This window comes from Pteronotus mesoamericanus, unplaced genomic scaffold (genome assembly GCF_021234165.1).
Source record: "Pteronotus mesoamericanus isolate MK-2021 breed Mesoamerican mustached bat unplaced genomic scaffold, CSHL_Meso_final contig_214, whole genome shotgun sequence".
NCBI lineage: Eukaryota > Metazoa > Chordata > Mammalia > Chiroptera > Mormoopidae > Pteronotus > Pteronotus mesoamericanus.
Genome location: NW_026555089.1, coordinates 3,819,624 through 3,847,454, shown reverse-complemented (window position 1 = coordinate 3,847,454; position 27,831 = coordinate 3,819,624). Strand labels below are relative to the sequence as shown.

Here is a 27,831-nt window from a genome sequence, read left to right as displayed (position 1 = left end):
ACGCTCTTCTGTTTCGTAAAAGATTTTTAACTTGAATTTGATAAGGTTCACCCCTCACGTTCATCCTTCATGTGCACTCCAGTTCCTGCATCAGCCTAGGGGGTTGATCCCAGAACCAGACCAGCCTTGACTTCACCCTCTTGCTGTTCCAATAGAAGCCCATCCGTATCAGAGTGTGTCTGTCACTCGGTGTGTGGATGGGGTGTCTAACCACTCCCTCCCAGATAGGAAACCCTGTCATTTCTAAGGCCCTGGTGTCCTCATGTGGAAAATGGGCTCAGTCCTACCTAACTGCATGTGGCTGTGAAGATTAAGAAATGGCAGTGAGCCCTGGCTGGTGTGGCTCAGTGGACTGAGCGCCTGCCTGCACACCAAAGAGTCGCCAGTTCAATTCCCAGTGCTGGGCACATGCCTGGGTTGCAAGCCAGGTCCCCGGTTAGGGGCGCACAAGATGCAACAACACATTGACTTTTCTCTCCCTCTTTCCCTCTCTAAAAATAAATAAATAAAATCTTTTTAAAAAGAAAGAAAGAAAGAAAGAAATGGCAGTGAAAGCCCATGACCCAGTGCCCAGCTCCTCCCCACTAAAGGGTATAGCTAATGCCCTTTCTCCTTCCTCTTCCAGGTCCAGAAAATGAACAGGAAACAATGGCGCCCCCTGTGGGTGAGAGTGGAACTTTATTCCTAGCTCCCTAGGGTCCTGCCTTCTAGATCAAGGAAGCCCTGGCCCCACAAAGCCAGCACAGACCCAGCTTTTTCGGAGAGGGCATCCCCGAGGACCCAGAGGGTAGGTGGTCCAGGACCACTGCTGCCTTTGCACATGCGCTCCCCACCTGAGATCCTCTTCTTTCTTCCCCACCCCACCCCACCCCAGGTCCTACAGGAGGCCTCCTCAAGGGCTCACCAAGCCTGCTCTCCTGGTTACTGGGCTCACCGCACGTGGCACTGTCCCCCTGCGCAGCCAAGCCCCTATTAATGTGTGTGTGCCTCCCCTCCAGACTGCGCCAGTAGGGTGGGACCTGTACCCCTGTTCCCAGAAGATGGAAGATCGCCCACACCCAACACTGTGCCTAGTGTCCAGTGGGGGCGTAGTAAATGTCTCCTGAATGATTCATTCACTCCTTTGGGAGGGAACGCATGACCTCTCAGTGTTTAAGAGTATGAGTTTTGAAGTCAAACTGTCCCGGGTTCAAGTCTTGGTTCTGACCTTTGGCTCTGTGACCTTGGGAAGGTTATTTCACCTATAAGCCTGTGTCCTCATGTAAAAAATGGAATGACCACGACCCCAGTAGGTCGTTGTGCAGATTAAGTGAGACGATGTTGGCCTAGAGTAACAGCCTAATCCTGGTGGGAGAGGGTAATTAATGATACAATCAGGGAGGGGGACACCTCCTGCTGATCCACCTGCTTCCCCAGGGTTCCAAGGAGGCGCGCAATAGGGGGGAAACTGAGGCCCAAAAAGGGAACAGGACACCCGGGTGCGGCAGGCGGGGGCTAGACCCTGGGCCTGCTCTCAGTCCAGCGCTCAGCCTGCCTTTCGGAGCCACTGGTAAGCACATCCGCAACCTCGTCCCCCGACCTGGGAATGAAGCCTGGGCTCCACCTCCGGGAGACCCCCGGGCCTCCGAGGCGCGCTTGGGATCTTCGGCTCAGACCCCAGAAGCGCCGCGCAGCTCCCAGGAGCAGAGATAGCGCTCGGGGTTGTCACTTTAAATTAAAGAGGGAGCGGGCGGGCGGGCAGGCGAGCGAGCGCAAGGGAGCGCGCGGCGGGCTCCTGGGAGCGTGCCCGGACTGCGGCGCAGCTCCGGTACGCCGCTCCGGCCTGGCCGAGCCCCCGGCCCTCGCCCCGCTCCTCCGAGGCGGGCGTCGGGAGACACTGCAGCGAGGGGCGTTGCGGGCGGCCGCCGGGCTTGCCGGTGCGTGCGCGCTGCGGAAGGCCAGCCGGGAACCCAGAGCCGGGAGCCGGTGTCCACGCCGGAGCAGGAGCGGGAGCCAGAGCGGCGGCTTCTCCGCGGAGCCGGGGTGAGTACGCACCCGGCCGCCCCCCGCGCACGGCGCGCGGACGCACGCAGGGCCCCCTCTCGGCGCCGCGGACCCTAGGGCTCCGAGCACTCCACGCGTCTGCACTGCCGTGCCGCGCTTGCACACGCAAGCCCGGCACAGCGCACGCCGGGCGCCCTTCCCCGGCCCGGCCACTCCGCGCACTGCGCATCGCATCGCGCCCCGCACGCCCGCCCCCCGTGTGCACACGCACGGCTCCCCTGGCCATTTACACGCCTCCTTGGCGCCCGCGGTGCACGCACGCCCCTCACATTCACAGCACTCTGACTCTCCCCCTACTACCTCTGCCCCGCTTCACACAGCTCTTCAGTGAGCTCCCCACACTCCCCTCCCCATATACCCTAGGAGTTCCCGCGGCGGGGGTGCAGGGTCTTCAGGAAATGCCCCAACCCTGAGAGGCAAGTCCGGGAGCCCGGGAAAGGATCCTCAGCCGCAGAATGTCACCGGCCTGGGTGGGGGGCTTTCCAGGTGCCCCTCGGAACCTGCGACGCTGCTGCTCTTGGGAGGGGGAACTTGCCCTTCTCAGGGCCTCACTCGGAGGGTAGATTTGGGTTGAAGATGGGGTGGGAGAGGGGCAGACCACGACGGCCTGAAGCCAGCCCTGTGGGTGGAGGAGCGCTGAGCCAGCGACCCTGTTGACCTCCTTGCCAGGGCTTGCAGAGGGACTGTGCTCCCCCTCTCCAGCCACTGAGGCCATCGCCACCCCAAAGTACCTGGGAAACCTGCGCCCTGGAATGACAGCCCCTTCCCCCAGCCAGGGCGACAGGTTTGGAAAGGGAACAGCTGTTGTCTTTCCTATTAGAAATGGGGAAACTGAGGCCCGGGTCAGGCTGCGATCCACCTCTGGTAATTCAGCCTTCTGGAGAAGGGTCAAGGCAAGGACCCGAGCCCCACCTCCCTCAAGCAGCGTGGGACAGCGAGCCTCCCAGCCTGGCATTCAGGCTGGGACTCTGCCTTTGTCAGCTCCGGTAACTGTGGGCAGGTCATTTCCTGCACCTCAGTTTTCTTACCCATTCAGTGGGCAAAGCAGCAGCCCCCTCAGAGCACGGCAGGGAGGGTTTGCTGAAATAATACTTGGCAAGTCCTAGCGGTGCCCAATTAAATGCCAGCCGCCACCACCCCCCTCCACCAGTCTACCCTGTGGCTTCTGTGGGCTTTGCGGGGATGGGTTGTAGGATGCGGTTATCGCAGAACGTAGGGAGCCCCTGAAAAGCATTTCAAACCTCAAGATCCTAAAGAGTTTGGCAGCCTGGGGGGTCAAGGGCTGCCCTGTCCCCGACCCAGTCTTTCCCGTTACCTGCTGGCTTCAGGGTGAGGACAGAAGCAGCCAAGCCCCGGCCGGCCAGAGGCGTGATTAGAGACACGGTGAGCAAGGCCATGGGGTGGGCAGAGCAGAGACTTGGGGGCCAGGCCCCTGCAGAGGCTCAGAATTCCTGGAAAGCCGTTTCTCTGACCAGCCAAGGAGGGGGCCTTGATGGTGGTGGTCAGATTCTGCAAGGCCAGTGGATGTTCTTCCCACCCACCTCCACCCCTGAAAAGCCTGCTCAGGAGGTGACACAGTGGCCAAGAGCCCAGGCCCAGAGCCATCGCACCTTGGGGCCAATCCCAGTGTTGCCCTCGTATGCCGAGTGAGCAGGGGCCTCAGCTTCCTGTCTTTAAGGTGGGGACCCATTTATGTATTCAGTCATCAGGTTACATTAGGTGCCTGCTACGGGCCAGGCCTGGTGCTCAGCGTTCGGCATCTATCACGCCTAATCCCTGTGACATTAGGTAGGTGTTGCCAGGTGGGTACAATTAAGCCTGGATTTGAAACTAGGACTGTTTTGTTTTTCGTGAGCACGCTCCGTACAGATTAGGGCTTGGGGCTTCGGGGCCAGACTGAATAGATTTGGGTGGGGAAGGGTGCCAGGAAGGGGACCTGGATCTGAGGAACTCAGATGCAGGTTTGGGGCAGCTCTGGCTCTCCCCTCACCCCTGTGGAGCCCCGTTTCCTGTGTGTCAGGAGCCGGGGGAAGCTCCGGTCACAGGCTGCCCTGGCCTCGGATGTGCCTTGTCAGCATCCTGGTCCGAGCCAAGGCTGCAGCCCCTCTGCCGGGCAGATCCCCAGGCTGCCCACAGGGGCCTGCCGTGGTTGTCCTTGCCGGTGGACAGAGTCAGGGGTCTCTGGGACAGTGAGTAGCGCCATTAAGAAGGGTTCTTGAGACACAGCCAGATCTGGCTCGGTCTCTGCCCTCTGCTTACTGGTTGCATGGCCGTAGACAAGCAAATGAACTGCCCTTCGTGGAGCCTCCCTCTCCTCCTCTATGGAGTGGGGATAATAATAGGATGTGCCCCATAGGGGTCTTGGGGGAAGAGAAGTCCTTGCGCAGGGGCTGTGGCTACTAACAGAAGAGGCACGAACCCGACGGTGGGCAGGGCTGCCAGGCCCAGCGCCGCCACTGCTGGCCATGTGGCTGAGGGCAACTCACTCACCCCTCCTGAACCTCCCCAAGCTCAGAGGGCCTGCTGCCCAGGCTCGTGAACGGAGGTCCTTCCAGGGGCCGTCAGGTTCTGGCGATGAACGGAGCGGGGCGAGGTGCAGGCCCATGGAGCAAGCGCCCTGTCTGAGGGGCAGAGCCTGCTCAGCTCCAGCCTGGGCCATTCTGGGGGCTTCGGGGAGACACAGAGCCACTGTCCACTCATCTCACTTTTAAAGGGAAGCTAGCAATTCATCCTTTTTTTTTTTTAAGAAATCCATTTTTAATGGGAAATATACCAATTTTTAAATGTTGGCAACGCACTTTAATCTAAAGCAAATGAAACAGAGCTACAGCTGGCCATACCGCCCACACGATTCCGCAGCTCTAACAAGGGGCAAGGGGGCCTTTTGGTCAAATTGCCAGGCCAAGACTGCCGCAGCCGCTCTTTACCAAGCCCGACCGAATTTACTTCTCATTCCGCTCTCCTGGCACCCTGATAGGGCAGTTGGGAGCCCCCCTTTACAGAGGGACAGCCGAGGCTCAGAGCTGGTGAGGGGCAGACCCCCCTCCCTCTCTCAGACAGAGGTGCCTCCAGAGGGCACCGCTGTGGGAACCTCTGGCCTGGGTGTGGCCGGAGCCATTCCCGCCTTCTCTGAAATCACAGCTCCCAGGCCAAGCGGGGAGGAGTGATGAGGGGAGGGAGAAGAAAGGTGGGCAACGTGGGGGTCTGGGGTCTGAGCTGGACCATCCTTGACGGGGCGCGGGCCCCAGGACAGCCAGAGGCCTGATCAGCAGATTCTGTCCCTGGACATGTGTACCTGCGCAGGGGCATCCCCAGCCCACGCTGCTGGCATTGGCCGTGCCAGCGCAGCCCCAGTCTCGCAAAGTCAGCTTGTGCCACGTGAGCGGGAAAGAAAGCCGCGGGCATTGTCGGATTCCCGGCAGGGCAGAGGCAAGCTGGGACCCGAATACTCCCCTGAGCACGTGTGTTTCAGTATGTCCAGACTCCCTTCTGCCAGGAGCTAAGGCCACCTTGGGCTGGCACACAGTGCTCTATTGGGCCTGCAAGTTCTCAGGAAACTTTTGAAATCATGTACTCGCCTGCAAGTTGGGCGCAGGGCTAGGAGCGTGGAGCCAGATGGCCTGTGTTGAACAGTTTCTTAGCTGTGTGGCCTGGGGCAAATGGCCTTTTTTTTCCATGCGTCAGGACTCTCCTCTGCAAACCAGAGATGATAATAATACCAACCTGTGGGGTTGCTAGAGGATTAGATGAGGAAATACACATACCCAGCGCTTAGAGCCACGCTTGGATGTGTGAGGGGTGCCTGGCGGAGCTAGCTGTCGTTACCGTGATCTCCAGCCCAGGTGCCTGGAATGAGCTTCCACTTTGAGTGGGCACCGCCCTCCCGTCACTATGACAACTAGCATCTCAGGGAGCAGGGGCATCAGCAGGGGGCTGAGGGCAAGGAGCTGTCTGTGCCCCTGGCAGGGCTTCTCCCAGGGCCCCGTCTGCCCTGCATCCCGAGGCCGCGGGCCCCAGCGCTGGAGGCAGTCCGCGGGGCCCGGGCAGCCCCGTCTGGATCATGGCGGCTCAGCTGCGTGGCCCCAAAGCCACAAGACTGCGGAGGACCCCAAGATTCTGGAAATTGCCCAGGAAAATGTTCACCCTCTGTTTGGACCCCAGTCCCAAAGGGAGCCCACAGAATGCTTCACGGAGTTACACACAGGCTAGCCACAGCCAAGCAGCTTTTTATTTACATGGTGCCTGAATAGTGTTTACATTTTTTTGAGAATTGGTACAACATTTAAAAATCCCAAAACTGCATGTAAACTATCCAGGCTTTTCTTTAAAGAGCCCAAAGGTCCAGCGACGCCAGGTTGGCATTCCTGGGCCCAGAAAAGCACTGCCCTTCAGCTGGCAGACCCTCTGCTGTCCTCACTCCCTGACACGTCCCGCCCCCCGCCGCCCCCACCGCCCCCTCACCTTTATCCCTCTTCGCCTGTCTCTGAGGACCGCTCTGAGCGTTGCTGGAACACAGAGTTTGGGGTGGGGGTTATCCTGTCCTTCCGTGTCCCTTGACCTGAGACCCATCCAGCTCATCTCCGTCTCCCCTTTTCACCGCCACTCCCTCCTCATTGAGCATGTGCCTGCGAGCTGTTTACTTCTTAGCAACAACAATAATAAAACTGCCGGCAGTCCCAGGGTTCAGGTAGTGGCTTGTACGAGCTTCCAGACCGTGGAGGGTGGAGGGTGGAAGGTGGAGGGTGGGGTGGGGAGTGAAAGGAGAGAGAATAGGATACTGAAGAAATGCAGGCTTTGCTTTTCAAATATAAACAAAAGCTTTTGAAGTACAGTCGCGCGTCCTCTAAAGATGGGAAATCTGTCATTAGGCCATTTCCTCCTGTTGGCTGAACAGGACAAACCTAGATGGTCTAGCCCACTGCACACCTGGGCTATGTGGTCTGGCCTATTGCTCCTTGGCTACAAACCTGTACAGCCTGTCACTGTGCCGAACACTGTAGCCAATTGTAACTCGTACTATGACGTCATGATGGCTGTGAAGTCATGAGGTGATAGGGATTTCCAGCTCCATTGTAATCTTTTGGGATCACCGTCATAGTACCGCCCATGGCCCTGCCTAGTGAGCACCCCAGGGCGCCTGCTCTAATGAGTAACCAAGAGTCAGTGCCGGCCAGGCCGGGGTTGGTAGGACGGAAGTGAGGGAGGGGTGCCGGGGTGAGCAAAGACAAATACAGGATACCCAGCAACTTTTCCCTTTCAAATAAGCAATGAATACGTTTTTAGTGTAAGTATACTCTGGTACTTGGACATATTTATACTAAAAATGAATCGGAAATTCAAACATCACTGGGCATCTTGGGCATCTGAGGTGAAGTATTTGAGGGCCTAAAGAAAGCATTGGACGCCATTCTTTAAAAACACTATTTCAAGCCCTGGCTGGTGTGGCTCAGGGGTTGAGCGCCGACCTGCAAACTAAAGGGCCACCAGCTCGATTCCAAGTCAGGGCACAGGCCTGGGTTGCAGGCCGGGTGCCCAGTGCGGGGCACATGAGAGGCAACCATACACTGATGTCTCCCTCCCTCTTTCTCCTTCCCTTCCTCTCTCTAAAAATAAATAAATAAAACATTTTTAATAAAAAATAAAAACACTATTTTGAAAACCACGTGCCTTGGCCCAGGCCCTGCGCACAGCTGAGTGCGACCTCGGGGTGACAGGCATAGGGCTGGGGCTGGGGACCCTCTGAGGCCTCCCCTCCAACTCTCTTTCCCCTTCCAGTTGCAGCTGCCGCAGCAGGCACCATGGCCGTGGACGTGGCAGAACGCCACCTGAGCGGTGAGTCCCAGCAGCGAGCATGCCAGCTCACAGGGCCCTCCTGCCAGGCCTGGGGTGCGGGGTGTCAGTGGGCCACCGGTCGTGGCTCTGCTTTACTGGGAGGGACCGTCAGTGACTTACCCAAGGTCACATAGCCTTGGGGACATGGGGCTGGGACCAGTTTGAAATCTCTTCATCTTTCTGCTCCCCTGGCTGCTTCTGTGGAAGTGACCCCCTCCGTTTGACTTGAGGGGATCCCCCAGGAGGCCCGTGTCCCGCGGCTCCCTAAGGATGTGCCTGTGACACGGAATCCACTCACCAGGGCCAACCCTGGAGCCTCTCAAGTAGCCAAGTGAGAGGAAACCCAGGAAGGTTGACGTTGGGTCCGCAGGGCATGAAATTCAGAGATCGCCCGAACCAGGGATGGCAGATACCTGGGACGCAGCTCCCACCCACCCTGTGGGCCCCGGCGGGCACTGAGCTGGGGAATGGCATCACAGGACATCAGACACGCACCTCACCATCTCTTCTCCTTATGTTTCTGTCCCCATTTACAGATGGGAAAAGGGTGGCCCAGTGAAGGAAAGGGACAGTAAGTAAGTAACAGGGTCAGGACATGAACCCAGGTCTCCTGACTGGCGTCCTGGCTCCTGCCCTAGCAAAGACCCCTGACAGCCCAGGCCTTTCCCACCCCTCAGCGAGGAATTCTCATCTGCAGGCTCCCAGGTCTTGGCCCAAGCCCCGGCATGGCCTTGAGCAAGTGATGAAACCTTTCTGAGCCTCCATTTGCTTATCTTTAAAATGGGGCAATGAGGCCTGCCTCAAGGACTGCTGGGAAGATTCAGCGAGCTCACCTACTGCAGCGCCCAACACAGTGGAAGCACCTCTCCCTCAGCTCCAGGCCTTTGCGCGCTGCTCCCTTTGCCTGGAGCATGTCCCTGCCGCTGCCTGGCTTGGTCCCCTGCTCTGCTGTTACAAGCACAGGCCTGGAGCAAGATTGGCAGTGGATATCTGCTCCGTCCCTCAGCTTCCTCATCTGTGAAAGGGGGATAATAATAGAACCTTCCTCCCACGGTTGTTCTGAGGACTCAGTGGGTTAATACACATAGGGTGCTTGGTTGGAACAGAACCTGGCAAATAGTAAAGAGAAGGAACCTATTATATCTCCAACTCCTCCTCCTCCTCTTTATTTCTGGTCTCAGCCCAGACCTTGCTTCCTTGGGGATTTCTTCCCACACTGTCCTAAGGCTGGTACTCTATACATGAATAAATAAATGAGTATCAACTGTCGTCATTTCACGTGACCTTCCTGAGGGTTTTCCTTTCACGCCCTTGGCCCTCCCCCCGTTTCCTGTCCACCAGGGCTCTGGCCTCAGTCCCTCATTTCCCTGGGACCCTCACTCTCAGAGGAGTCTGGCTCGGCGTTGCCACTTTGCTGTGCCCACTGCCTGGGCCGGCCCGCGTGCCCAGCCCTGCAGGTCTCAGCAGGAGCCCCTCACGTGGCCCCTCATTCCCCAGTTAAGCAGGGCCATCCACATCCCATCCCCCATTCACCAGAGCCCCAGGGCTTTCGCTGGCCTCAGGCAGGGCTGGCCCCAGGGCCCTCTGTAGATCTTCGTTGTGGTTTTATTTAGACCACAAATTGCATTCCAGCAACCGAGATCAGCAGTTAATAGGGTTTGCTCCCAGCCCCTGCCTCCTTATTTCTTGCTCTTCTCAATCCTCCCTGGTCCTCTCAGCCCTTGTCCATTGGCTGTGTGATTTTTACATCAAATCGTGTGGTTATACCATGTTGGGAATTTTTTTTTTCCCCCCAACATTGCCTGAAATGTTTTTCTGCATCACCACAGTGACATCCTGATGACCTCAGTAGTCATTCTCAAAGGCCAGTGACATTCCCTCCTAAGACAGCTCCAGGGCCCCGGGTCAGACCTTCGGGCTGTCTCCAGATTTCTGCTGTTACAAGAGTATAGCCTAGATGACTCACAGCAGACAGAAAACTTGTTGGGATTTTTCCCTCAGAATAAATTCGCTGGCTGGAACCACTGCATGGGGACGTCTTGTGGTCATCTCCTTTTTCCGGATGAGCAGGCTGAGCCCAGAGAGGCTCAGTGGCCTGAACTTTTCCCCCTCATGGCCTTGAGCCCACAGACAAACGCTTTCTTTTCCCTCTCCCAGCTTCCGTTGTCCCCTAGAAAGTAGAGGTAGGGACCTCACAGAGCGCTAAGGGCTGAGTAGATGCTGGGCCGCAGGCGGGCCCTGCCCTTCTCCGGAGCTCATTAGCATCGATTCTGGCTACAGGCGGAGGGCTCAGGACAGCCAGAGCAGAGCTGGGCCCAGGGCTGACTGAGGCCTCCCGCTGCCAGGGGGCCGCAGCTGCTGTGTGGTTCCTCCCGATGTGGCTGGGCTTCAGGAAGCAGAGGCGAGGAGCCTGTCCAGCCCCCAGGTGCCCCACTCCCTCTTCCCCAAGGGGGCCCTGTGAGCACTCTGGGCTTTGCACACCCCCTCTCCTTCCTGCCCTAAATCCCCAGTCCCTGGCGCCTTGGCCTGCACACTTCTTGCTCCCCCTTCATATCTCAGCTTAAATGTCTCTCCAGGAAAGGACATCCTCCTCCAGCTCCAGGAAGCCCTCCTGGGTTGTTCCCATCACTCTGTTTTGTCTATTTGCTCCACCACCACCCCCCCCCCACCCCATTGTGAGCTGAGCCTGGGGCTGACTCCCTTCACAAGGTGCTCACACAGTAGGTGCTCAGTGCATGTGCCATGCTAAATGTCCGCCTCTGAAATGCCTTCTCCATCTCTCTTTGCTCTGCTACTAGGGAACCACATTGGGTAGAGACCCGGTGGGGCAGTGGTTAGCCCTGCCTGCTCTGGAGTCTGGCTGTCAGAGTTGGAATCCCAGAGCCAGCCCTCCCTGGCGCTGTGACCTTGGGCAAGGTCTTTGCGTGCCTCAGTTTCCCCATTTGAATTGAGTATAGAAGCAACCCTAAGAATGGTTAAGAGAACTATATTTGCTAACAGTGTGACCTTCTGCAAAATGAGCCCCACTGTCTATCTCATTGGGTCCTTTTGGGGACTGCAAAGCCAGGTTTCCTTTTACTGTATATGGCAATGCTCGGCCTTGTGCTAGGTGAGGCCTCACCCAGTGCAGTCAAGGAGGTAGTTAATGACTGCCTTTGGGGTCAGTAAGGCTAAGATAAGCAGAAGTATTTACTTATCAGTGGGAAAAAGGCATTTGAGCATCTGGATTTTCCCCCAGGCCCTACACAGCCTGCAGCCACCTCTCACTGCTGGCTGAGGTGCTTTTTTTATTTTTTTTTGTAACAGCTTGATTGAGATAAAATTCACATACCATGAATTTACCCACTTAAACTGTACAATTCATTGGGCTTTAGTAGATTGTACAACCATCAGCACAATCAATTTTTGGAGCACATTCATCATCCCCCAAAGAAACCCCACATTCCACACATCTCCCTACTCCTCGCCTCCCCAGCCACAGGCAATCACTAATCTACTTCCCGTCTGCGTAAATTCGTCTCTTTTGGACATATAAATAGAATCATACAATGCAGGGTCTTTTGTGTCTGGCTTCTTTCACTTCGCAAGATGTTTTCAAGGTTCATCCATGTTGTAATATGTATCAGTACTTCATTCCTTTTTATTGCTGAATAATATTCCATTATATGGATACATTTTATTTACCCATTCACCCATTGATGGATATTGATTCTAGATGAGGTTTGAGGAAAAAAATGGGATCATTTTTCATTCCCCAAACCCCCTTCCTCTTTCCCTAGACCCCAAAAGACTACTTGGATTATCTGGAAGCAAAGGTCCTCTGAAGGGTGAGGTCTAAGAATTCCAAAGAGGCAAGAACAACCCTATTTGTTTAAAGCCTAATGAATTCTTAACCACTGTTCACAGCTCTTCATCTGTTCCAGTCAAGTGCCAATCATGGTAAACATGTGCGTTTTTGTGGGAAAGAGGATAAAGCAGAAATCACAGGGAGTGTATTCTTGTTCAACCCTGGACCCCAGTACCTAGCACCCAGCCTACCACATAGGAGGCACTCAGTAAATATGCACTCAATGCATAAGTCAGTCAGTGCTAGACCACCTGCTCCCTGGGAGGGGGTCTGTAAGCACTGAGGGCCCAGGGCCCGCTAATGAGAGGCTGCTTTTGCCTTGTAGTCATCAAGAGCCCACCTGACTGGGAGGTGGGTGTCTACGCTGCGGGGGCCCTGGCGCTGCTGGGAATCGCCGCTGTGAGCCTGTGGAAGCTCTGGACGTCAGGGAGCTTCCCCAGCCCCTCCCCATTCCCCAACTACGACTACAGGTACCTTCAGCAGAAATACGGGGAGAGCTACACAGAGGCCAAGCAGAAGGTGAGGCTTCCGTGCTGGTGGATGCACACGGAGGCGAGTGCCGCATGCCCCCACCGTCCGCCCCCAGGATTGCCCTCCGCTCCCTCCCCACCTCGCGCCCTCCTGGCTCATTTCCTGCAGTGAAGAGGGGCCTTGTCCTCCTTCATAGCGCCAACCTAGCCCGGTGCACACCTGTCCAATCCGCAACTACTTATTGAATGAATGAATGAGTGAATGGTTTCCATTTTAAAGACCACCCTGCAAAAAATATAGGAAAATATAAATAAGAAGAAAAATTTTCCCAAATGCCTCCACCCTGAGGCAAGCAATAGTTAACCGCTTTTTACCTATTAACATTTTGATTTATTCCTTTCCAATATTTTGAATCTACCACCTCCCAGTCTTTTCTGACATGCGTGGTTTTTCCACAACGGGCGTCATTTCTACCTAGAATTGTATTCCTTGCTGTTCTCACTGCACTCCTAGCTGGGGCGTTTTCCCCACCAACGCACGTTGTTGAACACCCATTATAAATATCAGTTTAATAGCTAAGATTCCTTTTTATGTATCTGTCGTGACTTACTGAATGCCATGATAAATGATGCTGTGAGTGTTTCATAGGTGAAACTTTGTCCTCATTGGGATTGTGTACTTTGAATAGATGCCCTGATGCGGAATTACCGTCTCAGGGAGGACATTTTCAGGGCTCTCGGTGTGTATTGCTGAGTGTTTCGTCATTCGACACTTAGCAGGGAATTTTTCTAACATGATGTGGAGTCCCAGAGCTCACAGCCAGAATCTGGTACTACATACGGGTCCCACATGCTCACTCGTCTGGGGCTTCGGAGGGGGCTGCCTCTCACTCTGCGGGGTGGACTATAAATTGGCACGACTTTTCCAAGGACCGTTTTAATAACAAGTGTCGAACGCTTTCAAAAGGACTGTGTTCTCTAAGTCAGGATTTTAAGAAAGCTACTCAATGCTGTGTTGTTTCTATTTTGGAAAAAACAAATAGAAACAACGTAAATGTTCAATATTAGGGGAATTGTAAACTAAATGATAGCTGGCCACTCAATGGAAAATTGGGGAGACAATGAGAAATTACGGTAATGACGAATATGCAGCAACATAGGAGATGCGTGTGGTACAAAGGCTCTTGTTTTCTCAAATCTTAAGGTCTATATAGACAAAAGAAACAGTTTATATTAGGGGGAATGTTACCAAACATGAAAGTTTTCCCACTTTGCAGGCATTTTTGAAAACCTCCTTTCCGGCTTCTCGATCCTCTGTTGGGTAGCTCTCCTCTAGTATTCTGACCCAGTCCCCTTCTGCTGGACACCTACATTGCTAACTCCCCTTCCTTTTTATAAGCATCACTGGTGTGAACATCTCTATGTACGGAACTCAGTCCATATAAACAAACAGTTTGAGAAAATGCTGTCTTACATCCCGGTTAGAGAGAGAAAACTGAGCGACATGAAATATCATTGAGCAAAGACGTTCTGAACTAAGGCGTGCCCCATTTTTGCAAAAGGGGAACTCGGAGGTGCCTCAAATGAGCAGGGATCACCGTACCTCTTCGCCATCTCAACACTGTTGCCCTTCTGATGCTCCCATGTCCCCTTTTCTCACCCCAGAGGGTGCCTGCCTGGAATACCCAGCGGGCCAGCGCTCGGGGACCACCCAGTCGCAAAGGCAGCCTCAGCATGGAGGACACTTTTGAGAGCATCAGCGAGCTGGGGCCCCTAGAGCTGATGGGTCGTGAGCTGGACCTGGCCCCCTATGGAACCCTCCGGAAGTCCCAGTCGGCTGACTCCCTCAACTCCATCTCCTCCGTGAGCAACACCTTTGGACAGGACTTCACGCTGGGCCAGGTGGAGGTCAGCATGGACTACGACGCCACCTCCCACACCCTCCGCGTGGCCGTGCTGCAGGGGAAGGACCTCCTGGAGCGGGAGGAAGCCAGCTTCGAGTCCTGCTTCATGCGCATCAGCCTGCTGCCCGACGAGCAGATCGTGGGCATTTCTCGGGTAAGTGGCGGTTGCAGGGGGGACTGAGGTGTGTTCTGGCTCTCAGGGATCCCCCGCAGCCAGGAAGGTCAACAGCACCAGGCAAGATCGAGGAGGGCACTGGAGAGCAGGGTTGGATGCTGGTCCCAGAGCCCAAGCTGCTGACTAGAGAGAGGACAGACCTGGAGTTTGGGGCCTCCACCTGCGGGTTTCTACTGCACACAACCCTTAGCGTTCTTACCGCACGAATCCAGTGTGTGGTAATTGTCCATTTCCGCACCCCCCCCCACTCTGTGTCAACTTGGGGCCGTGGCAGGGAAGGGATGACACTCTCAAATTGGCTAATTTGGGGAAGCTTAGTAACAGGACTGCGAACAATGACGTGAGGGGTGTGCAGGGGGCCCTCAAGGATGACATGAAATGATGAGCGGAAGGGGAGGTTACCAGACCCAAAAGAAGACGGGTGTGGAGAGGCCACCTTGATAGACACTGTGCTCTTTCAGGGATGCGGTCAGCTCACAGCATTACTGCAGAGGATCCGGGGGAATAAGTGCCCCGGCCTCCCTCTGACCTCCGGTGTCCCTCCAGTGACCTCCGCTGGCTGGCCCTCCGGAAGCCAGAGCCCAAGGGAGCTGTTGATGTAGCCCACGGAGGTCAGCTCTCAGGGCGGAAAGCCGGATGGGGGTAAACTAGGCGGGGTAAGGGGAGGGACCCAGCACTCCCCCAGCAGGGTCCCTCCACCCTGCTAGAGGGGGCAAAGCCTACCTGAGACACATCCCCCCCGCCCCACACCGGCAGCCAGCACCTCCAGCCTGGATGGAGGGGTCCAGATGCCACAGCTGGGCATCCTCTGAAGTGGTTGAGGTCAAGACACCATGGCTTCTGACCAGAGCAGGAGAAGCGTGAGGACGTGCAGGACCAAGTGTCTTCTGACTCGTCGGAGACCCACCGTGTCTGGTCCCCTTTGCCATGCTGAAAACTGACTGTTCCTCAGTGGTGGAGACTGTCATCCCTCTCCTGCCCCCCCCCCCATTCCAGAAGGGTCTAGAATCGACCACTATCCACGTGCATGTGGGGCCCAGAATGGGGCAGCCAGCTTCTGAGAGGCAGTTCAGTGAGTGGTTAGGAGCAGGACCCTGGAGACTGACTGTCAGGGTTCAAATCCTGGTTCCCTATTTCCTAGCAGTGTGACCTTGGATATGTCACTTGAGTTGGCTGTGATTCGGTTTCCATACCTCTCAAATGGACATCATAATTCCTGAAGGGGGATGTGTTAATAAATGCAAACTTCTTAGCCCAGTCCTTGGCAAGCACTCAACAGACTGTCTATCAGGGCCGTGAAGTGTTCCCGTTGGGCCCGATCTGCGCTGCCTGTGGCCAGGGCTGCCTAGAGTACCTGGGTGGTCCGGGACACATCCCTTGAAAGGGAACATTGGCAGACAGCAGCCACCACAGCCTGCTGTGTGCTGAGAACCTGGTTCTGAGGGCCCAGAACATCCATGATTCTCTGACTACCCTGAAGGGGTGGATCAAGGGCATCTTACAAATGAGGAAACTGAGGCTCCGAAAAGTGCTTTGCCCAAGGCAACCCCAGCAAGTGAACAGGAGACCAGGAACTTGACCCTGGGACTCCCACTCCTCCACCCATGTGCTCATAAAGCACAACGCACAGCAAGTGGACGGTCACGGAGCGTGGGCCCCTGTGGGCAGGGACGGCCACGAGGCTAGCTCAGCAGAAGGAAGGAGAGGCGGGACGGAAGATCGTGAGGAGCCTGAATGCCACGGGCGGAGAGGTGGGCTTTCTCCCATGGGGGAAGGAGCCCTCGATTCTCCAGCAGGCAACGGGGCGGGAATCGGTGCAAGAGGACCCTTCCCACAGCCCAGGCGGTCCCCGAAGAGCGCAGCTCAGGGAACCGGGAGATGCTGGTGGATTTCTCCCCAAGAAGGCAAGCTTCTTACATCGCAGTGCAGCCAATTCCAGCGAGTGGGCGACTGCCCCCAAGCTGGGCAGCACCCCCAGCTTTGGGCGAGGTGCCAGGAATGAGAGCTCCTCTCCTTAAATATCTCCAGGCAGTGACGAAGGCAGCCCCGCACGGAAAGGGAGCAGTGCCCGCAAGTGCACCTTCCCAGGGGCCTGCCCACGGCTTCCTGGGAGGAGGCCAATGGCACCCACCAGGCAGGACTGGGCTTGGAAACGGAGTCAGCGCCGCCTCGCCTAGTCATTCCATCCGTCTGTCCATCCCACAATGTTCAGACAGTCCTGGGCCAGGCTCTGCGGGGGCTGGGACATCAATGGCTCTTGACCCCACAGACAATTATGTGTGCCCACTGCCCGCCTGGCCCAGACCCGGACTTGACCACATGCAAGAAAGATGGAGACCAGCTCAGTTAGTGCATCGTGAAGGTCCTGTGGAGCTGGGATCTCTGAGGATGGGACTTAGCTGGGGTCACATTGTGGAAGCTTCAAATGCCGGGCCACTGGATCAGCCACCACCGAGAGGAGAACAGAGGGACTTTTAAATAATCAGGGCTGAGCCACCAAAAGAAAGTTGGCATTGGGGTCATGGGGACAGCAGAGCCAGGACTCTAGCCCAGGTCCCAGACTCTCCGTTTAGGGCTCTACCCTTTCGTGGCCTGCAGGACCCTGGCTGCCGCCCCCTCCCTGGCCTTGAAGCGCCCTTTACAGCCCTTTCTCCCTGCAGATCCAGAGGAACGCCTACTCCATCTTCTTCGACGAGAAGTTCTCCATCCCCCTGGATCCCGCAGCCCTGGAGGAGAAGAGCCTGCGGTTTTCCGTTTTCGGCATTGACGAGGATGAGCGGAACGTCAGCACGGGGGTGGTGGAACTGAAGCTTTCTGTGCTTGACCTGCCGCTGCAGCCCTTCAGTGGCTGGCTCTACTTACAGGACCAGAACAAGGTAAGCCTGGCCCCCAGGCCCCCCGTGAGGAGAGTATTGTGCACGCGCCTGCGCGTGCACACACACACACTTCAGAGGAGGGACTCTGCTGTCCTCCACAGCCGCCTGGACACCAGCATCTCTAGGAAATTAGAGAAAGGGACCTGAGCCACACCCAAGAAGACTCAGTTTTCTGCATGCACGTGAAAGACACCATGACCGCTGTTTACAGCTCTTCTGCTGCTCCTGCCTCCAGGCTGCTCTAGAGCTTCCATTAGGGGAGCACAATACCACCCCCCGCCCCCGCCCCCACCAACATGAGTTATTTCAGACAGAGGCCAAGCTGGAGTTTACCTTTATCAACGTGAGAGTGCTTGGGGAGCGTTACTGTTGTCTGAGCAGATCATCTACCGATTGCAGGCCACTTGGGCCTTTCTGACCACTACCACGGGATGTTTTCCTTGGCCGAGAGTGAGGCAGCGTAACTACACTTGGAGGCTGCATTTGACAGGCAGCCTCTGGCCCCCCTTTTGAGGCCGGGCCCACATTGCGGGAAGGGCCAGTGCGTGCTTCATGGATTGGGGATGGGGCCCCTTTCTCACTCCCACCAGCCTGGTGCGCTGTTGCGAGGGGCCCCCAAGAACAGCAACTTCTCAGTGGAGGAGGCAGCCTCTGCCTCTGCCTGGACCCATCAGGGGACAGAAGCCCTCTGAACCACCTGTCTGTCCCCCAGGCCGCCGACGCTGTAGGCGAGATCCTGCTCTCCCTCAGCTACCTCCCCACAGCCGAGCGCCTCACCGTGGTCGTGGTGAAGGCCAAGAATCTCATCTGGACCAACGACAAGAGCACCGCGGGTAAGGCCTGGCTGGCTGCCTGGCTCCTCCATGGGGCTGTGGCCCAGCTGCTCCACCGGGACACCTGGACACATCAGTAGGTGTGGGGCACCATGCCTGGCTCCCCGCCCCCGGCTATGGCTGAGCTCAGGAGCTGTGCAGTGTGGGAAGGTTAATCTAGCTGGGGAAACATGGGAACCATGGAGGGAGGCAGGGAACCCCTTGCAGGGGCAGGGATGGGAATCTGAGAGTGGCAGGTCTGGGGCGCTGGGAAGGAACCAAGGTAGGTGCCCACTTCCCAGAACTGGAGTTCATGGTAGGGGCTCCGTTCCCAGAGATTGGACCGCGTTCCAGATCCCAAATGGGGACTAGGGCCACTGGGATGGTATAGGTGCCCAGCAGGACCCGACGTCCCGGGTCGGCAGGAGCCTCCGGCCCCAGGTAATGGAAGCCCAGCCCGGTGGAGCCTGGGGGGACCTGGGGTCCGGGCAGGCACAGCAAGGACACCCAGTAGGCTGTGGGTGAGGCGCAGAGAGAGATGCGTTATTTCAGAGCCCCACATCATCAAGTCAACCCTGCTGAGTGGGAGCCGGCTGACTCAGAGCTGACGTCTGCGCTTGGGCCATTTATAGAATGAAAAGTGGCGGGTCTTCCAAGGTCCCCGAATGTCGTGTGAGGGGAGCACATGGTTGGGGAGCCTGGGCGGGAGGCACGCTGCCTGCACCCAGAGCCCAGATGTCCTCCCGACTCGTGAGTGAGCCTCAGTTTTCTCATCTGTCAAACAGGAAAGAAATAAAGGAGCAAAGGCGGGACTGCAGGCGATCATGGCCATAGTGAAGGTTTGGGAGGGTAGGGCCAGTGCGCCTCCCGGGGGGGGACAGGCTGTGCCAAGTGAGGGTGGCAGTGGCCCTCACCTCCACCCCCTCACCCACCCAGACCCCTACGTCAAGGTGTACCTGCTGCAGGATGGGAGGAAGATGAGCAAAAAGAAGACAGCTGTGAAGAGGGACGACCCCAACCCAGTGTTCAATGAAGCCATGATCTTCTCTGTGCCAGCCATTGTGCTCCAGGTGAGGCTGACAGGGCGCAGGGACGGGGGCCAGACCAGGCCGCCCCCGGGGCTCTGGGGCCACTTCAGCCCCTGCGGCCCAGCTTCTCAGGGCTCCTGCAGGTGCTGATAGTTTGCTTCAAGCCATGTAGTCAAGAAGCCTTTGCTAAGCACCCGCTAGGTGCAGCTCTAGGGAGGGTGCTAAGGACACGGGCCCTGCTTCCTCGGGACTTACGAGGGCAGGAAAGTCCCCAGCAGTCCTAATCAACGGGGAGCAGGCCAGGCCTGGACGGTCCAGGAGGCTTCCGCAGGAGGGCTTAGCTAAGCTGAAGTCCAGGGGAAGACAGTTCCCAGGGGAGGGAACGGCACAACCCTGGAGATGAGCCCGGGCACCAAGTTCCACCCTAAACCTCCCGAAGTTCTACCTGCAGAGGCCTTGCTAAGCACCCCACACCCCCATGACCTTCGGGAGGTGGCCCCCTCCCAGCACAGCTCTCACAGACAAAGGGTGAGGAGACTGCAGAGCATAGGGCCTGGGCCACACCAGTGGTCCCTCTTGCATGCCTCTGAGGATGGGGAGCTCACCACCTCCCCTAACTACCACCTTCCATCCTGGGGATTCCTGACAGTGAGAAAGTGCTTTAGTGCTTTGAGGCAAAAGCTGCCGTTTAGCTATGGGACAGTTAATCTCCCCTCCAGGACACCCTGCTCAAGTTGAAAGCCCAGAGCTCTGCCACAGGCTGGGTGTTCCTAATCCAGGCCAACATCTGGCAACCTCTGGTGGGTCCTGGGTGTTGCTGCCTTGCCCTGCCACCCTCGTGGGACAGGATGCCCATCTGTCCCTTGCTTCCCTCTGGGGTAATCATAGGGCCACCACGCCATAGCCTCCAAGAGCCAGACGCTTCCTGGGACCAGGAGGCGGCAGGTCAGGGAGAAAAGAGGTCAGGCAGGGTTCTAGTTTCAGCTTTACTACTTTGATTTCGAGCAAGTTCTTTCCCTTCTACAGTTGCCTTCAACCTACAGTTACATTAGGAGAAAAAACAGACATTGTAATGCTCTGTGTATAGGCACCTTTCGAAGTGCCTTACATTTTGTTCCCAGGACAGGTAGGAACTATGAATATCACCATTTTACAGATGGGGAAACTGAGGTAGGAAGAGCCCAAGTTGCTGTCCAAGGTCATGCAGCCAGGAAGAGGGGAGGCTGGCATTTGAACGTGGGCCACCTGGCGCTGCCTCTATGCAGGGAGGCAGCACCAGAAGCCTGTGGGGTCAGGCAGATGAGAGGTGAGGACTGAGGGAGCCGCGCCTGGCGCCGCACCTGGCTCCCCCTTGGGGCCTGGCATTTGTGGACTGGGGCCCAGAAGCCATGGAGGACCTCTGGCACTGTCCCTGGTCCCCAGCACCCATATCGCTTTTTCCCTAGGACCTGTCTCTCCGCGTGACGGTTGCTGAGAGCAGCAGCGATGGCCGTGGGGACAACGTGGGCCATGTCATCATCGGGCCATCAGCCAGTGGCATGGGCACCACGCACTGGAACCAGATGCTGGCCACACTGCGCAGGCCTGTGTCCATGTGGCACCCCGTCCGGCGAAACTAGCAGCCAGGGCAAGGCCAGGGCGGGTACTGGAGCTGCCCGGAGCCTGGTGCAAGCTCAGGCGTGACACCCTTCTCCAATGCCCAGCTGAAGCCATGAGTGCTGGGGTCCCCTGGTGGACTCCCCATGAGCCATCTTGGTCCCGCTATCGAGACTGCACAGGAGGAACGGGCCTGGGTGGCTACTAGGGACCCAGGGTTTCTCCCACTGAGGACCTGCTGTAGCTGGGCACTGGCTCATCGTTCTCCCATTTTGAGAGCCCCCGTGGGTCTGCCCCTCAGCCGGGGGGACCTTGGCCTCCCGGAGCTCCCCACACCCCAGCTGGGAGGCCAACGCCGAGCTGGGCCATGCACTGGAACAGAGTGAGTCTTGGAAGCCAGGCGCTGCACTAGGCACCAGCAGGCGTGACATGAACAAGACACAGACCTGTAGGACGCCGGGAAGGCGAGATCCCCTGTCCTGGTGGCCTACTCGGTGCTGCATGGCGGCCCGGCCGGGCAGACTCGGGGAGGGCCCTGGAGGCTGGGGGCTGGATGGCGGCTGTTTTTTGGGGGGTAAGGAAAGAACCGAGAGAGTCCCAGGCCGGCAACCCAGCCTGAGCATGACAGGAATGGGAGTGCCCCTGTCCACAGTCCTCAGCCCGCTGTGGCACACCCAAGGGCCTCTCTCTGGGCAGGAGGAGAGACCGAGCGAGCAGAGGCCCTCAGGCCTCATGGGACGCTGGCTCTGGAGTCATCCTCTGAAATCTGCTCCCTTGAACCATCACCCTTAACAAGGCCCAGAGGTCGGCAGAGGCCCAGCTCCATGTCATTGTGTTCAATCCCATGTGCACTGGGCACTGGCTCCACAGCGTTGTGGGAGCCCCTCCAGGCCAGGCCCTGTTGGGAAGAGAGATGTCTCAGCCTGTGGGGACTGTGGGCGGTAAGGTGGCCAGAACACAGACTGCACGGGGTCTGGGAGAGAGGCCCTGGGGGCTGCGGGCTCCTGAGAGGACACCTAGGAGCAGGAGACCCTTGGGTTGGGCTTTGGAGGGAGGGGCGGCTGGAGGGAGGGGTGGCCTGTGCAGTGGCAGCAAAGGACAGTCGGGGGTGAGAACGGAGTGTGAGACGGGGAAGGAGGTGGCTCTGGAACACCACGTGTCCTGGGGCGGGCTCCCCAGGCAGACGCTGGGGTGAGGCTTCAAGGGCGAGGGGTTGGTCAGGAAGAGCCCCCAGGGGCCCCTGTAAGAGCAAGAGGGAAGCCCCATGCAGCGAGCAAGTTGTGGCTTCAGGAGAGTCCAGCGTCAGCCTGATGCTGGGGGAAGCTCTGAGTGTGGGTGGCACCCCAGGGGGGTCCTGCCTAGAACGGAGGGGCTGAGCTCTTACACCCCCACAGGCATCATCTTTGGCTACCTCCCCGCCCTCAGCTGGAGGAAGGTCACTGGCTGAGGCAGCTCCCATTCACCAAGAGCAGTCCCCCAAAAGCAGGCAGCTGTGCACCCTTCACAGCTGAGGGGTGGGTGTCCATGTTGGTTTAAAGGGATGGGGTGAGGGGCACCATCTACTCTCTGTGGCCACCCACAGGTGAGCACATGGGATCTCGGGCTGGCTGCCTCTGGCCCTGGTGAGCCATGGAGACCCAGGCCCACACGTTTTTCCCCAATGATGTGGCAGGAGGGCGTGGCTGGAGCAGGCTGGGAGAGAGGCAGGACTGTGGCTCTCCCCACCCAGCACAGCCACGGCCCAGCCCTGAGGAGGCCAGGCTGTCCACGCTATAGCCAGCACCGGGAGGTCTGCATGGCCCAGGGACACATAACTGGTGCCCACTGCAGCCTGGGAGACCCGAGACTCCTCCTACCCTAGGGGCTCTGCAGTGCCGGCTGTGACTCCCACGTCTTCTCCCTCTTTCCTTCCTTCTAACTGCATGAAATGTTGACTGTGCACCTGGGGACTGTGGTGGGGACTGAATATGCTGAGTGGAATGATTCTAGAACCAAAATAAAGCTGGGGCAGGAAGAAGGGGGCTTCCGGGAGCCCTGCTCAGCCCGAATCACCTTCAGCTCTTCTTTAGGAACCAGGGACTCGGGCCTCTGCGGGTTCCTGTGAGCCCTCCTTCCCCCGCCGCGGGGTGCCCGGGGCTGGGGAGGCCCCGGTCTGGTTGGGGAGACTGTGACAAGGACCAATGCCACAAGGCTGCTGGGGAAGCTCAGAGAAGGGGCCCTGAGCCGGGCCTGTGGGCAGGACGGCAGCAGGAGCCATGAGGAAGGCACTCCTGGCAGAGGGAACAGCAAGGAGAAAAGGGCAAAACCTTGGCCAATTTCTGGACCTTGTTAGATCAAAGTTAGGGGAGGGCGGGGGAGAGCAGAGCCAGAGGAAAGGCTTGGTGGGAAGTCGGTGGGTGCTGGTGTCTGGCCTGCAGCTCTGTCACAATCAGAGGTAGGTACTATGTCACCTCCTTTTGGCAGCTGTGGAAACTGAAGCTCAGACAGGTTAGGTAACTAGCCCAAGACCACACAGCCTAAAAGTCTCAGAGCTGGGATTCAAGTTCAGGCTGTCTGACCCCAGAGCCCATGCCCTTAACCACCAGGCAACACTGCCCCCTCCTCCAGCTCTTCAAGAGTCGGGCTGAGGGGCAACAGAGGAGCCCCCCCCTGGATTCCAGGCTGCTCTGGTGGTGCTCTGGCCTCCCCTCCCCGACCTCCCCTGAAAGATCACAGCAAGCGAGGGAGGAGGCGGACCTGGGTGGGCATTCCCAACATCCCCCAGGAGGCCTGCCCGCCCCGAGGCCTGACTACGAAGAGCTTCTGTGGAACCCCCACCTCCCAACACAGGGGAGACAGATGTGACCAATGAGACCGGCTGCTGCAGGGGCCAGTGAAGGTTGACACCAGGGAAGACTTCACAGAGGAGATGGAAACATGAGCCCTGGCTCTGCAGGGCCCGCAGACTGGGCCTCTGACGGATGAGGGAGGAGGGCGAGGGGCCTCCAGGCCGGGAAGTGCCCGTGTACGTGTTGCATGTGTCTGGGGAGCAGGGATTAGGTGTGGCTGAACTGGGGAGGCTTCATTTCCGGCCTGAGTCCAAAGGTCCTTGTCCTGCTGGCTGTGGGGAGCCACAGAGGAGTCCCGGGCGGAGCACGTCCGAAGGCAGGTGGCAGGAAGGGGAACACTGGGTCAGTGAGGGGCAGCCTTGCCCCCTTTAGGTTTTCAGTTCATTCAGCAGGGCCCAAACCCCACTGCTCCCATCTCTTCCTGCCCCCTCCTTTATATCCCCCCTCCTCCGCTTTCCCCCTCCTCTAACCCCAGGCCCCCTCTGTCTGGGAGCCTTCAGGGACAGGCTGAGCCCCACCCAAGAGAACATGCATGGAGGTCACTGCCTTGACCAGCGTTGTCGGCCAGGCCAGGCCTGCACGTGGGAGGAGCAGGACCAGTAGGGCTATCACCCACAGTGGTCAGCAGCTCAAGATCTCCCTTCCTCTGTCCTGCCTGCGGTTGTCTGTGGCTGCAGACACCGGAAGGGACAATCTGAAAGGCTAAATAAACACTAAGACTGGGCCACAGGGCTCCCTCGCTCTCCGCCTACTCCCGCCCTATAATCAACCCTCTCATCCTCCCCAGGAGGAGCAATAATGGGGAGGCAGGGCAGGGAGGCGTGGGCAGAGGGCTGCGTCCCCAGTCAAATGGCAATGGGGGTTGAATTGGTCTGGGGAGCCCGACGGAAGAAAACTGGAGAAGAAAGGCCCTTCCTGGCTCTGCCTGCCATAGACCGGGGTCTGCTGCTAACCTGCTGTGGGACAAGTCCCTTCCCCTCGAGAGCCTCAGTTTCCCCATCTGACTTGGGGATTCTGCGTGTAGAGGCTCTAGAACCCCATTGCCTGTGTTAGAACCCCAGCTCCTCTTATCAGCTGTGGGATCTTTGGGCCTCAGTTTCCTTGATTGTCAGCATAAGAACTATACACACTTCGCAGGATGGAATGAAACGATACCTGCCGGGTGTCTGGCCCACCGTGAGTGATCTCTAAACATGAGGTGGAGCCTTTGGGTGGAGTTCCAGCCCTTGGGATTTGGTGTTTGGGATGAAAGGGCCAGAGGGTCCATAGGGAGGCATGAGGAGCAAAGGACCTGTGTCCCCAGCCAAGGCATTCCAAGGGCGGGACCAGACTCTGAAATTCCACACCCCCTGGCACCCACTTTTCTCTCCCCTTCAGCCATTCACAAGCACCCTGGAACCCAATCCAGAAACGCCAAGCAGAGCAGGCCCCGCTGGGTGAGGATGGTGCAGGGAGAAGAGCCACCACACAGGGGCAGCAGAGACTCGGCTGGGGCTGCAGGGGCCCCGGGGCCTCTGGAAGACGGGGTTGGCGTGTCAGGAAATGGGGCAGAGGGGCCTTGGAGCAGATGGAAGCTGGAGGGTGGGCACCCATCTGCTGACCCTGAACTCAGGCCATGCGCTGTGTTCACTCATCCATGCAACTGTTTGTTCCTTTATTCATTTCTTTACTCTGCTTATTGAGTCAGCCGTCCTGCCTTCCTGCCTTCCTGCCTGCCTTCCTGCCTGCCTTCCTGCCTGCCTTCCTTCCTCTCTCCCCTGCTCCCTCACTTTCCTTCCCCTCCCCCTTATCCAGCGAGGCAGGCAATTGGACATGACAGCCTGAGCCACAGGAGGGCCAGCCTGGCCACCTCTGCTGTTCCAAGGTCTTTGGGGCTGCGACCTTACCCTGTGGGGTTTCCAAAGGACTCTGGACTTGGGACCAGTGGGACCTCAAGGGGCTGAGTCACCCACAGGCTGGCAGTAAACAGCAGCCACAGGAAACAGCAGGACAGTAAACAGCTCCCTGGCCAGGCAGCCTGGCCTGGGCCATCTCCCCGCTCCAAAGTGAACTCCAGGACAACAGTGCTGCCCGGGCCCAGCAATTTCTGAGATTTGGGGAAATTCCTTGCCAACCAGGGCAGATTTCATGGGCCCTACTCTCCCCCGTGCAGAAGCTTGAGCACTGAGTGGGGGTGAGGCTGGGTTTGACCTCAGCAGGTCAGAGCACTAAATGAACTCAGGCATGTGAGGTGTACGGTAGGGAGAGAGCCGGGCTTTTGTGGCCAGGCCTGGGTCCAAATTCAGATTCTGCCTCTTATTAGCTGTGGATCTTCCACAAGAACTTAACCTCTCCGGGCTTCAGGTGTCTCATCCGTGAAATGGGGCTAACGATCCCCACCTGCCAAGGACGGCACCCGCACAGGCTTAGCGATCCATTAATGGGTGCTGTTATGATTAGGAAACGTTCAGTGAAACTGCAAAGCATGACACACATCGAAGATGTCATTAAAGCGATTATCCCTATGGCAACCGTGGCCAAATTCCTCTGCCTGACTCTCAGCTCCCTCCACCCCCAGCCTGGCCCCACCTGCCTCCCAGCCATGCCGCCCAAAGCCTGATGTCAGCAGCAGTGGGTGGGACAGGCGACTACGAGGCTGACAGCTGATCCCGGGGGCCCCTCCCCCCCACTCTATGGGGCAGGGCGGGCAGCCCTGCTCTACCGCCACACACCCAGCCCAGCGCCAAATTGCTGCCCAGCCCCATGGCAGTTTCAGGGAGGAAAGAGCACCTGAAGGGTGGGGAAACCCTGGACGCTCCCTCCTTCCAGGTGAGGCTCCATCCAGCCTGCCGAGCAGGGCTTAGGGTGAGCGTGGAAGATGAGTCAGGGTCTGGGCTCTGCCATGCGGTGAGGGCGGGACGGTGACACCTGCCCTGGCTGCCTCTTTGGGCCACAGTGAGGTTTGAAGGGGGCTCAGGGGGCTTTTTCATGGGCAGGGCTTTGAAGTTCATGCAGATGACATCATGAGCGCAGAGGGGGAGAGCAAAGACGTCTGCCCCCCGGGTTTCTTGAGCTTCAATGAAAACACTCATTGCAGGATCTGAGGAGGCCCTTGCACCCATTTTTAGATTTTAATTCTGGTTGTTAACAGGGGAGGGAGGGCCGGTGACAGTGAGTTTCCACTTCAATCCTGCATTTCTTTCTGGCAACCGAAGGGCTCCACTACCCAGGCTGGCTAACCCTCAGCCTCACCTGGGCACCAGCTCCCCCACCCACCTCACCCTCAGTCACAAGGAAGGACTGTGGCCCCCAAAGCACCCCCCTCTCTCTGGCCTCCCTATCTTGCACATGCTGTTTCCTCCTTTGGGAAAACTTTCCCGCCCCCATCTGACTGTGTCTCACTTTTTCCTCAAGACTCTGGTCTCTCTTCTCAGAAGGGTTTCCTGACACCCCCCAACCCAGGGGAGGGGCTCCTCTTCCCTACAACCATCCTGCTGCCTGTCCCCACCTCTACTGTCACTCTGAACACTCCGACACTCTGCCTGTCTCACATTCTAGGCATGCGCTTCTCAGGGTAGGGACTTTGTCTTAACAGTTCAGCGTCCCCAGGCCCTTGGGCACAGACGGACCATCAGCGTTGGTTTAATAATGAGGCCACTCACACAAGGCACCAACCATGCGCCAGACCCGATCTGAACTCTTTGTAGGTGGAAGATTCCATTGCTTTCCCCAGATCATGCCCCAGCCAGAAGTGAGACAGGTGGTCACCCACCTGCAGTGAAACTTCCTCAGGCTGCCTTGGGGGGGGAGCGGTGCAGACAAGTGGTGGCAGTGCCAGGGACTGAGCCAGCTCACCCCATTCCTACCGGGACTCAAACACCTGGAGGGAAGACTGAGAGGGAGTGTGTCTCCAGAGCCCTTGGGGGAAGTGCACATTCATTCATTCGTTCACCCCCTCATCAAAAGTTGCTGGAGTCTGCTCCCCGCCCAACCTGTACTGGGCACGTGGAACCCAGCGCCCCTCCCCACCAGGCTGGCAGGCAAACGTGGCCGACCCCCACCTTCCTCCCAGGGAACGTGGGCCAGGTGCCTCCTCCTTCCCTGTCCACATCTTACACGCACTGTCACTGACCAGCTTTCTCCCACCCCTGTCCCCAGCGCAGAATTCCCTCCTGAGGACAGACTTGAGTCGGGGTCCACCCCGGCTGTGGTCTCAGCGCCTGCACACAGTAGGTGCTTAAGAAACTTTTCTTTAATGCCTGAATGGGACGGGAGGGGAAGGGCCCGCGCCCAGCCCCCACGCCTCGCCGCCTCGCGCGCGCAGTCCCCGGCCCGGCCTTCTCACCTGAGCTCCGCGGCCGCTCGCCCGCCCCCCGCCCGGCTCGCACTTCCTCCCGCCGCCCCGCCCCTTCCACATTCCTGCCCCGCCGGGCCTGCCCCG

At 57.8% G+C, this 27,831-nt stretch overlaps 1 protein-coding gene across 1 annotated transcript; it reads left to right on the top strand.

The window, feature by feature from the left end:
* The first annotated feature begins 1,816 nt into the window (after positions 1-1,816).
* SYT12 (synaptotagmin 12) lies at positions 1,817-22,599 on the top strand. The gene is made up of 8 exons (XM_054570558.1): positions 1,817-2,022; positions 7,819-7,875; positions 12,048-12,241; positions 13,858-14,250; positions 16,932-17,147; positions 17,860-17,980; positions 18,896-19,029; positions 20,433-22,599. The coding sequence occupies exons 2-8, from the start codon at positions 7,842-7,844 to the stop codon at positions 20,604-20,606; spliced, it is 1,266 nt and encodes a 421-aa protein (XP_054426533.1). The 5' UTR covers positions 1,817-2,022; positions 7,819-7,841; the 3' UTR covers positions 20,607-22,599.
* The last annotated feature ends 5,232 nt before the right edge of the window (positions 22,600-27,831 follow it).